The sequence below is a fragment of the Theobroma cacao genome, chromosome 8 (assembly GCF_000208745.1).
Source record: "Theobroma cacao cultivar B97-61/B2 chromosome 8, Criollo_cocoa_genome_V2, whole genome shotgun sequence".
Taxonomy (NCBI): domain Eukaryota; kingdom Viridiplantae; phylum Streptophyta; class Magnoliopsida; order Malvales; family Malvaceae; genus Theobroma; species Theobroma cacao.
The window spans coordinates 1,070,227-1,081,261 of record NC_030857.1 but is presented as its reverse complement, the minus strand read 5'-3'; the positions used below and the strand labels follow the sequence as shown (position 1 = coordinate 1,081,261).

Genomic DNA, 11,035 nt, shown 5'->3' with positions numbered 1-11,035 from the left:
ATATGAAGGAAGACATGAAATACAGATATCTTGCATGTTAGAAACAGAGGAATTTAGTAAAATGGAGGCCACTTTTCTTCCTCCAATATATCCACCAGGTACAAATAGAATTAAAATTCCATAAGTGTATTGGTCCACAATCCAAGGACCTAGACTTGACCCAAAGCATCCATTTTTACAGTTTCAATTTAGTACAGAGAACTTCATCTCAATGCTCAAAGACGTCAAGCTTCCACTGCTTATTCAACGGTGGAAGGAGGGAAAAATTGGACACCAGCAATTGTAATTACTAGTTAACCTTTTCGTGTGCCATTTCCTTCGAACTTGAAGCAGAAGGAGAGATTGCAAGGGTGAAACTGGCAACTCGTATGGAATGGCGGAATTCCTGTTATTGCATAGTCCCAGTTACAGATATGTCCTTGTGTTTATCAGCTTGGTTCAAAGTCTTTCTTCCTTGACTGGTACTCTGGATGTTACAACACGGTGACGAATGTTAGAAACCTACTTATTTGTCACATCATATGAAGAAATGACTTGTTCATAATAAAAAAAACAGCAGAGAAATTCCCGAGTTATTAAAGGAAAATTATTCGAACCATGGGCAAAATAGATCCAAATTAACCCCAAAATCGTAAGATTTTAGAGAAGTGATTAAGAAAAAGGATTGCTGATTTGATTATCTATTAGGAGGTAGAGGACATTTGCAGACCCGCATCCCTTCTAACAGAACTTTACTATAAACCAATCTCTGCATTGATAACAATAAAAGAATCTAACTTCCATAGCATTCGGACAAATCCTGGATTTTTCTGAGTTGACAGGAAATGTTACTTAAATCTGAAGGGAACCAACCAAGAGGAACAAGCAACCCTTTTAATCATTAAAAAAATAATTAAAATACAGCACCTTCACTGAATTGCGGGATCCTATTACTTGTTTAGAACAGTGCACTCAAATTCTCCAAACCTTTAGAGTTCAACTCATGCCCACAGCAATGAAAGAATGAAACCAGGCTCTAATCTTTACATGAAGCTATGGGGTAGATCAAAATCATGTAACAGGGATCAATATCAAAGGAAAAGAATGGTGACCTTTGATTTTGGGGAGAGCGGATCAAGATTCAGGGAGCGCATGGATAATTTGGCAATCTCAGACATAGCCGTGTCTCGAACACCAGGAACATCACTTGACAAATATTCATAAGCAGCCTCAAAAGCTTCAAGCCAAAACTTCGGCAAACGAAGGCTAGCGCTATGCGTATAAACATTCCACATCTTCCTCACCACCTTCTCTCTTTCTTCCAATTCCTAGGATGAAACAAACGAGTCAATCCCAAAGAGAAAAAGAAAGAGAGGGAGAGAGAGAGAGAGAGAGAGATTGATTGCTTACGAGGACGTCGAGATCGTCATGGACAGAGAACTCAGAGTCATCAGAGAATCTAGTAAGGTCACCAGAAGACCATTTGAGAGAAACAGAGCCAGTGAACATGGACCAGAAAGCAAGTAAGAGAATTGCAGCCAAGACCCAGAATTTGTACCCACTTTTACCAAAGAAACCCGCGACGGAGCTGTGTTTTTTCGCACTGCCTGTCGTTTGTTGCTGTACGGGAATTGCTATCGAAACCGCTGTCGGTGAATCCTGGCCCTTCATTCTCCGCTCTCAACCACAACTTTTTGAAGCTGCCTGCCTGCTTTTGCTAGAACCAGTGATGGGTATAGAGAGCAGAGAGAAAGAATTGAATGTTATTATTAGAGGGAGTGGAAAAGAGAGCAGAAAGGTAGGTGAAGTGTCATAATAATGGGAGGGAGAGAAGACTTTGTAGTAATTAAACCATTAACATGAGATTTAGCCACGAAAGCTTGGTTTTAGATCTTTTCGCAACCGACGCTGTTTTTGCTCTTGGTGGGTCCAACGAGGCGCCGTTGCATACGACTTTAATGTCTTACTAGCCTTTGACCACCGCGTTTCCTCAGGTTGACTTTTACATCGTGACGCTGCTCTTAAGTATGCGTTTAATTATAGGGGTTAAAACATGATTAGTGTTAATAAATGTTTAAATGGTGACTTAATGAAAGACAGAAAGCGTAATGTTGAAGAACATTACATTGTCCTTTTTCTCGTACACAATCTCAAAGTAACACAAACGCCACCATAGTGAATCAATGTCTGTCTTTGAACTAGTTTGGTCTTACAAGACAATGTTTAAGTAATTTTTTTGGCAAATTTCTATGTAGTGTGGGTTATTTGTTTTATTCCAAGAGCTACTAACAGAGTACAAAGCAGGTGGGAAAGCTAAGTCCCATAACCATATGCTAATATTTACAGGTAAATAGCAAGATCAAAGGGCATATCATTGTCCCCACTGCTTGACTGCCTTGAGGATAGATATGATGTAGAAACCACCAAGACAAACGAAGATTACAGCAACACAAAGGACAACAGTCTTTGTCTTAGATTTACAGCACCATATCCAAGGGTAAGAAGATCTAGATTTGACCATCCATTTCTACTATAGGCGAGACCATCCTGATCCCACTAAGCCTCATAATGCTTTATCCAGCAGTTAGGCAAGCACTTTACAGTTGTGGGTTTGTGGTTTCCACATTGTTCTGGATAAGCACTTGACCAACCAACTACCGTTGTGATTCCAATGGGGGAACAAAGCATTCATAGCCAGATAAAGCTGGGATTTTACAGTAGCAAAAATTTAACATCAATTGTCTGTTCTGCATCATTGGGCCCCAACTGTTGACTTCGTCGAGTTCATAATCTTTTAAACAGATTAGCCTTTTACATCCATTCATGTGGTCAGTAAAAGAAGCCACCCACCCAAAGCATATCAAAGCATCAAACCACAGCATGAAATATACAAAGATAATCAATCAAAGAAGGTGATAGAAAGGGCAATAAAACATAAAGCCAATATCAACAATAATTCATTAATAGATCTCCATTGAATTACATTTGATCTGTTCAGTTAAACACAATGCTAAAATAAAAGCAATTAAATTAATCTACAATTAACTAAGACTAAGTTTGAGTTTAGTATACTACATGTGGGGCACTTTTCTTGCATTTTAATTGGATGGTAAACCAAATATGGAATGTCTTTACATCCATTAAAATGCAGGGAAAGTACTACACATACAGCAGCATACCAACCACAACCTATGTGCTACTTGAAAGTACCCTATCACTGCAATACACCCCACTAAATCCATACCAGACCCATGTGAACCCAAAACAATTTAGAGATGCAGAGCAGCGGCGAGAAAAATTCCACAGCCTTGCACCACTGATCCAAAAATCCCGCACCACACTTTGCCATCCAGCCAACTCGGCCACGTATCAACTAGCTTGATCATTCCAAGCTTATCAGAACTTCAAATCTCCTGTTATAAAAAAAAATACACATCTAGAAATAGCCTTAAAATCAAACATGCGCTCCCAAACTAATATATATATTCCTAAAGATTTTAGAAAGCTGAAAATCCAGTGGTGTTGATCAACCAGAATTACAAAAGTCTACACAATCTTAAAATCCTCAACTCAAAAAACTTATGGACAACATCCACATGGTCATAAGGTCCTCTGCCTTAATCCATGTAGAAGCATGATAAATTGTTACCAAATGCATAAGAGCAAATTGTTAAAATTACTATTTAAAGAAATATCTACATTCAATGCATAGAAAATCATCACAATAATTGTGAACAACTGCATTTTATATGAAAGAAATTTCTATAAATAGCACCTTAACGAATACTCTTAAGGCTGTTGATAACAAGTTCACCAAACGTTTTACAAAACCTGATATTTGTCTAGCATTAAACACAAAGTATTTACCACAAACAAGCAGACTAAACTCAAGATACATTCCAAATAAAACCAAGGACCATCAGTGCTGCAAGTCCATAAGTAAGAACTTCACAAACCCAAATCTATTTCAAGTGTTATTTCACCATACAACCATATAGATTGATAATACTTTGCTCAGAAGATGCATAGCTATAGCTAATCATAGACTAATATCATATGTCCAGACATAATTCAAGCAACTTCATCATTGCATAAAAAGGTAAATCTTTCAGCTTTAAACTACAAAGTTCACAAAAGAAAAGAAATCAGAAAACAAAGAAAGATTGAAATAATTGAAACTCAGAGAAATTCCACATGTGGAAAATTGCAGACATACAACATGGCATCAGATTCAGACCGCCCGTCTGCTTCTTCTCATCATTGAAAATAATATTAAAATCAAATAAAATTAAAAAATTGACAAAAGAAAATGGTAAAAAAAAAGAGAATCTTAAACTCAGTTAAGAAAAGGCATCAGATAATAAGCGGAGTTTATCAGTCTACATTCATGTTTCAGTGTGTAGGATAAGAAACTTTACATCATCTGCCTTCACTTTCAAAATTCCAACCAAAAAATCAAATAAAAAGAGAAAATTAGAAGAAAAATTGGCATCAGAATATCAATAAGCGGAAAATTGAATCAACACGGTTCATCAGAGTGTAGGATAAGATAAGCATTCATCCCTTGCCAACAACGAAAGCTTCTACTTAGATTTATAAACTAAGCAAACAACAGTAATTTTTCTTCCAAAAAGAAATGTCGGTAAGTCCATTTGACACCAAGGCAAATAAAGATAATGCAATGGGCTGGTAAGCTAACCTCTCACTATCTGCATCCGTTATATCTCCTTAAGCATTACTTAGTTTTGCTTCAAAAAGGAGAGGGTAAACAGATGCAAGAAAAGAAAAAAAATTGTAATTTGATATGATTTTAGGAATCGAAATTTAAAATAAGATGGAAATTTCCAGCTAGGGTTTTCCTAACCAAAGTCAAGTGCAGGGAGAAGAAAATCAAGAGAGAGAGAGAGAAATCTTCAGAGGCGGCAAGCTGAGAAGAAGCTTGGGCTCTTTAGTCGGTTAAATAGAGTTTACAGGATTTAGGGTTTTCAAAGTGAGCATTTTTTTTTTTTGTTTCCTGAGAAGTGTCCATTGTTGACTTTAGCGGCGCCGTTTATTTGGGCCTTTAGCAGGATTTTGTTCCGAAAATGGGCTGAAAGGACCCCTATAATATAGGAAAATGGGCCAAATGGGCCTCACCAGGCCCAAGAGGTTAAACTGTTTTTTGTAGGCTTATGGTTCTAGTCTTGGGATAGCAAGATAAATTTACCACCAACAAAGAATTCAGAAAAGCTTAATTAGCCATGGAAAAATGAAGCGATTCTCAAATTTACCTATATGTACACGCATTTTTCTTCGACTTTCCTTTGTGTTTCAACTTCTACAAGGAAAAAAAAGGAAGAGGAAATCTAAGCTTATCATTGCTCTCCACCTTCTTGCTCTCTCTTGAGATCAGCTGGAGGCAGGAAGGTTTCATTGGACAACCCACAAATGTTGAAATCAACCTCATCGATCCTCCAAGTTTCTTCAATCTTCCTCTTCTGATTATATGACTTCCCGTATCTGTAAAGTGTCGTGATCGTCTTCCCACTGTGTGCTATGTTGATGCCATCGATGTACTTGTAATCTTGGACCACCGTCTCCACGCTGGTCTCCCAAAACGCACTGTCGTTTCCCTTGACGGGTTTCATCCTGACCAGCTTCGTGTCCTCGAACTTGACGAGGAGTCCTGTTCTTTGGCTGAAGTACCCCCAGATTGTGTGATGGATGATTTCTGTCTGCGCTGAACTCTGCACTTTGAGGGCGTTTGCAGCAGTTTCAAGCTTGAGTACGAAACAATCTTCGTTGTTAATAGCCTGCTCTCCTATGCAAACCGCATCTAAGAATAAGCTAGCAGTGCACCTGGGGTCCAGGCCCTGAGGAATCCACAGGGTGAATATCATGGAAGTTAGATTCAATGCAGCATAAGACAGTACCATACGAAAGTTCCAGTCATATTATTTCTGTGAATATGTTTTCGTGGCCCAAGGTACCAGAAATAATGGGTTCACAATGTTTTTGATTTGATTAAAGAACTAATTAGAATAAGAAAATCTTTGGGGCCAACTACAAGAGGTAAAAGTTTTACAATTTGTAACGGCATTATTCCACAATCATGAATCCGGCTCCATCCTTGATTTCTATCATAATATTCAGGTTCTAACATCCGTCAGACCAAATTCATTACATCAAGGTACCAACAAAACTATCTAACGAGGAAAATTACCTGGAAGAATCGGCGAAGGGGTCGTGGAGGGCCTCTATTTGCCTGACCAGGTTGTGAGGACGACTGGTTCCAGGCAACCTTACCGTCACTGCCTGCACTGACCTTGAAACCAGAAACAACTAGTTCTAAATACCACAAATCCGGGTTCTTTTGCCATAATACAAACCCGCCGACCTCGCAGTTGCCTCGGGTATGCACGCTATCATCACCCTGCTGCATCTCTGACCCCTGCATTTTCACCTGTCCCACTGCATACATGCTGGTCATTGAACTCAACGCCAAATGTCCGCCGGTAGCGGCTACATACTGCTGTACTATATATTTTGCAGTAGAAGCTTCCTATTCATACAACAAGAATCTTGTTATCATGTACTATGTCTGTGTGCGTGTGTATATATATATATATATATATATATTCCAGGAATTGAGGAAGATATGGAAGAGTTGTACTCACAATAGAACAATCTTTCGAATTCAGGGGACCTGAAAGTGTGTAATTCTCCAAATGAACCTGGAAAGGGATGAGAGGGGCGCCAACAATCTTAAGCAACGCCAAGAACTCATTGTCTGATTTAGCTTGGAGATGGGTTGACTTGTCAAAAGCTGATTGAGCTTTCATCAAGGCACGCATGTTTTGCCACCGCAAAGCTGCATTGCTGCCCATCTTGGTGTACATTTCTTCAGGTATGGGCACTTCCAGGACGGTCTCCAGGCCATCTTTTTTATCAAGATTAGGACACAGCTTCCTTATCATCATGGCAACAGGAAGGGAAAGACAAAATGGGAGAGAAAGAGGAAAAGGAGCCCTGGCAAGAGAAAGGAAACCTTCCTCCTTCCTCTTCCCCTCTGAGCCTGAGGTTGTTCGAATGGAAACTTTGCTTTTTGCGTTGGAGGATTCAAGTTGAATCACCTGGAATGAGATATGATTTGCAGAGCCTTGGCCTTTGGGGGAGGGAAGATTTTTTGAGGCTTGAGGTGCCCCTTGCCCGTAGGTCTCGTCGTGCACGCACGATTTTAACGGTATGTAATTCGTTTAATTTGGGATTTGGTAGCCCAGCATCAGCAAAGCAGCAGTCTTATGTTTAGGTACAATACTGATCTCACAGATGGAATTCCCCATTTTTGTATGCAACCAAATCAATCAGCTCTAGTGGCAACCTGTAATTGGCCAGTTCGAATTAACAATATGGCAAATCGGCAATCAGGCCGACAGGTGATGAAACCTTTCGCAAGTTGACTGCCCCTAGGAAAAAAAGAATGAGGAAAATCCTATATAGATTTCGTACCTGAATTTCTGTTTAATTTAGAGCTTTGGCATGACTACCAAACAATTCGGCACTTCTGTTTGGTGATGAAACAGTAATCTCCCTAGGCCCCATGGAGCCTGACCCCCCCTATTTATATCAATTTAAAAGGTGGTTCATACATGGGAAGATCAAGTTTCCTTCTATCCACTTTTTCCTTCTTTTTTTTTTTCCCCTTATACATGCATGATATATCAAATATATATCTATATATATATATACCAGTAAAGATTCACTTCACCTACAATTAATTGTGTTCAATTATACAAATCTCAATCCTTCATCGGTACGAAATTTTAATAATTTCCATATATTATATAAATGAATATACAATTTTGATTCAAAATTAAATGATTATAGAATTTTAGTAAACAAAAATAATACAATATTATTATTTAATTAGACTATAATATATAGTTAAGGTTATAATACAATATTATTAGTTAATTAGAGTTATACTATATATATATACCTCATAATATGAACCCATCACAAAAATAATAATCTCTCAATAGCTTTGATTGGCAATTTTTTTTCATCTTAATTAGGCAAAATTAAGCATGTATAGACCATGAATAGAGAGGTACCTAGGTTGGTACATATCGAATATATAACTAATTAATAAATAATTAGGTTTCCATTTAACAAACATGGCTTAAAATACAAGTAATAGTCAATTAAAAACCTGAAAGAAAAGGCCCAAAATTAATTAAATTGGCCCATTTAAAACTGACTCCCTACAGTTCTTCCTGCTTTAATCTGGAACTTTGGGGCCCGGACGCCTCAACCTGGTGGATCTCCTGACACCACAGCCCAACAAACAAAACCATGTTGTCGTGGTCTCCTGTGGTCATGTTTCCCATTGGCGTAGTTAGTTTCTCCAGCTAGGATCAGTTTCAGTCAAAAAGTTCAAAACGCGTGTGCATTGAAGCAGAATTTTTCCAATTTCGTTTTCTAGTGTTTAATTTTAGTCCACGTGTCTTACCAGTGCCAATAACCGTACATGCTTTGGCAGCGACAGGATTGGGGGCCCCAGAAGTTTTAGTTTGTTTGTGCTTGGGGGCTTCTGATGAACGCTTCAAAATACGGCTGGACACACCCATTTCCTTCTCCCAAGTCTCACCCATTTCCCCATTAATTTGTTTAAGGAGAATGAATAAGATTTTGGGTTTTTTGTTTAATGCGGTTGCCTGAGTCTAGTTTCCAATAGGAAGGATGTTCATGTTCATGCGCCACAGTTACGATGGAATTGCTTTAATCAGTTTGTGTCAGTATTTAAAGGCAAAAGGTTCATTCTCAGCAAGGCTTGACATTCTTTGAAAGACAATACAAAACATATAATGCGGTGTTAGGTTTTGTCGATAAGCTTATCGACTAATTATATCAGAAAGACTCCCCACCTTTCTAGAAGAAAGCTTGTCACCCTCCTGCAGCAATTACTCCATGATGTTGACAACGAATTGACAGAAAGTTCGACCCTTTGCCCTTTGGGGTTGGAGGGATGTTGCCATTAAAGACCAACACAACAATACAGAGAACCTGACATAGAAGTTTACGATTTTACTTTAATTGTATGAATACGTGCTTATTACAGACACTCTCTAGCTAAAAGTAGATTTTACAGAGAGGGAGCTGGTTTTTCTAACATTGACCACCCACCTAATGTACAGACGTCTTCGAACACAACGTTTCGCTAAGGAATTTTACGTAGCTTTCAGAGTGTGTAAACCTGATTTCATGTCATCACTTGGATTTGGTCAGTTAATTGTATTGAATAGAGATGTTATTGTATTTTTCTATACGGCCAGGCCGGCCTTTCTCTGTTATATAGATCGACTTGGGTCCTGGAAAGCCTCAAGACTTTGTAGTTTGTAAACAAAAAATTACAGGGAGAGTACACCTGATTTCCAGGGATGGCTAAACGTTTCAAGCACAAGCTTTCTCGTGTTATACCATCTTTCCAGTTATGTCGATCAAAGAAACCTTCCAATTTGCCGGAGACTCCAGTCCCGGTAATTCATCGGATTTCTCCGGTGAATCCTAAAGCGTTAGACATCGGCTATCCGAACTTCCCTGCCCCGCCACCGTCGACACCAGACCATTCCTTCATCAAACGCCGCTTGTCACCGAAGATAGCATCAGTCGGATGCGGCTGCCGGGCAAGATCATGCACTCAGTACTTGTCCCCGGACGTAAGCTTTGAGTCATCTGACTACTCGTGGAAGAAAGAAGCAACTCGGTTGAACATAGTGGCAAAAGCTCAGAAGTCGAAGCTTCAAAGGGAAAACTATGAAGCGTCATTTTCTGATGGGCGTAATGGAGATATATCGGTGAAGAAGAAGGAAAAGAAGATGGAGAGAGTGAAGGCAATCGCGAGCGTTTCATCACGTGACAGTGGATGTTTCAGTAGCGAAGAAGCCGAGAATGAAGAGACTGAAACCTTAATCTCTACTTCAAGAAGCTTCTTGGACGATTCATCCATTGATGAGTTGGATCAGTCACTGGAGAGTCTAACCGAGGGCTCCCACATGGAAACCAAGAAGAACAAGAAAAAAGCATACAACACGAAGAAGATGAAAGGACTGAGAAGCTTCGGTTCAAAGAAAGACAGAGGATCAAATTCAATCTTTTCAAAGACAAAAACTTCGTCAGCTCTGTCATCCGAGGATTTGATGTTGCGGCGGATGATGCCCCGCGAGGCGGCGGAAGGGAAGGTGAGTGAGAGCGTGGCGGTGGTGAAGAAATCGGAGGACCCTTACGAGGACTTCAAGAGGTCGATGTTGGAAATGATACTGGAGAAGCAGATGTTCGAAGCCAAGGACTTGGAGCAGCTGCTGCAGTGTTTTCTTTCTTTGAATTCAAGGCAATATCACGGCATCATCGTGGAGGCCTTCACCGAGATTTGGGAGGCCTTGTTCTGTGATTATCCCATGAATTGCCTCTGAATTTCAAACCTTGAAGATGGTGAGCACTCAATTTCTTATCTAAATACCAAATTTACCATTTTTTTTATTCTGATTATTAATTAAATTTCATTTGTGATCTTATAGGGAAGGAACTTGAATTCTTCCAAGTTACTTAATCAAGGTCGAAGGTAGAATGAGATAAGCTGTTGTAGGGATAATGGGAAGTATATTGTATTCTTTTTTCCTTGTTAATTATTTGAGGGTGGGAGGGCTATTAATTATAAATATATGATGTAATTCTTTATTCCTGAATTATTCAAAACATGGAATAAAAAGGTACTATTACACAAATTAATTTTTTAAATGAGATGTCTATTTTCCATGAAGGTGTTAAATGCCCTTTTGGACATAATTTTCATCGAACTAAATTGAGTCATGTTGATGGAAAAAACAAAGGGTCCTGCTTTGTTTTGTTTTTTGCCTTGGGGTTTATTAGGATACCACTGAAATTGAGTCATGTCAACTGAAAAGAAAGCATGCAGCCTGCCCTCCATGTTATGTTTGTATCGAATTATCCAATCATTTTCTAGCATTTAAGGGCATTTATTTTGAACCGAAAGGAAATTAAATGAAGGAATTTTGAT

General features: G+C 39.0%; 3 protein-coding genes across 5 annotated transcripts; 1 reads left to right on the top strand and 2 right to left on the bottom strand.

Moving 5' to 3' along the window:
• Positions 4 to 1,859, bottom strand: LOC18591365. Of its 2 annotated transcripts, XR_001929008.1 has the most exons (4): positions 1,390 to 1,859; positions 1,092 to 1,307; positions 907 to 1,020; positions 375 to 466 (listed from the first exon to the last, which is right to left on the bottom strand). XR_001929008.1 is itself a non-coding variant. In XM_007017443.2 (3 exons), exons 1-3 carry the CDS (start codon positions 1,648 to 1,650, stop codon positions 389 to 391), a joined length of 555 nt encoding a protein of 184 aa, XP_007017505.2. In that variant the 5' UTR covers positions 1,651 to 1,859; the 3' UTR covers positions 4 to 388. The 2 variants fall into 2 exon arrangements, 1 of the variants encoding a protein (XP_007017505.2); XM_007017443.2 differs by lacking the exon at positions 907 to 1,020 and having other exon boundaries at positions 4 to 466.
• LOC18591364 lies at positions 2,232 to 7,415 on the bottom strand. Of its 2 annotated transcripts, XR_001929007.1 has the most exons (4): positions 6,636 to 7,415; positions 6,182 to 6,520; positions 5,250 to 5,831; positions 2,232 to 3,392 (listed from the first exon to the last, which is right to left on the bottom strand). XR_001929007.1 is itself a non-coding variant. In XM_018125660.1 (3 exons), exons 1-3 carry the CDS (start codon positions 6,936 to 6,938, stop codon positions 5,334 to 5,336), a joined length of 1,140 nt encoding a protein of 379 aa, XP_017981149.1. In that variant the 5' UTR covers positions 6,939 to 7,414; the 3' UTR covers positions 5,196 to 5,333. The 2 variants fall into 2 exon arrangements, 1 of the variants encoding a protein (XP_017981149.1); XM_018125660.1 differs by lacking the exon at positions 2,232 to 3,392 and having other exon boundaries at positions 5,196 to 5,831; positions 6,636 to 7,414.
• LOC18591363 (transcription repressor OFP7) lies at positions 9,056 to 10,755 on the top strand. Its single transcript, XM_007017440.2, has 2 exons — positions 9,056 to 10,449; positions 10,536 to 10,755. Exon 1 carries the CDS (start codon positions 9,399 to 9,401, stop codon positions 10,428 to 10,430), a length of 1,032 nt encoding a protein of 343 aa, XP_007017502.1. The 5' UTR covers positions 9,056 to 9,398; the 3' UTR covers positions 10,431 to 10,449; positions 10,536 to 10,755.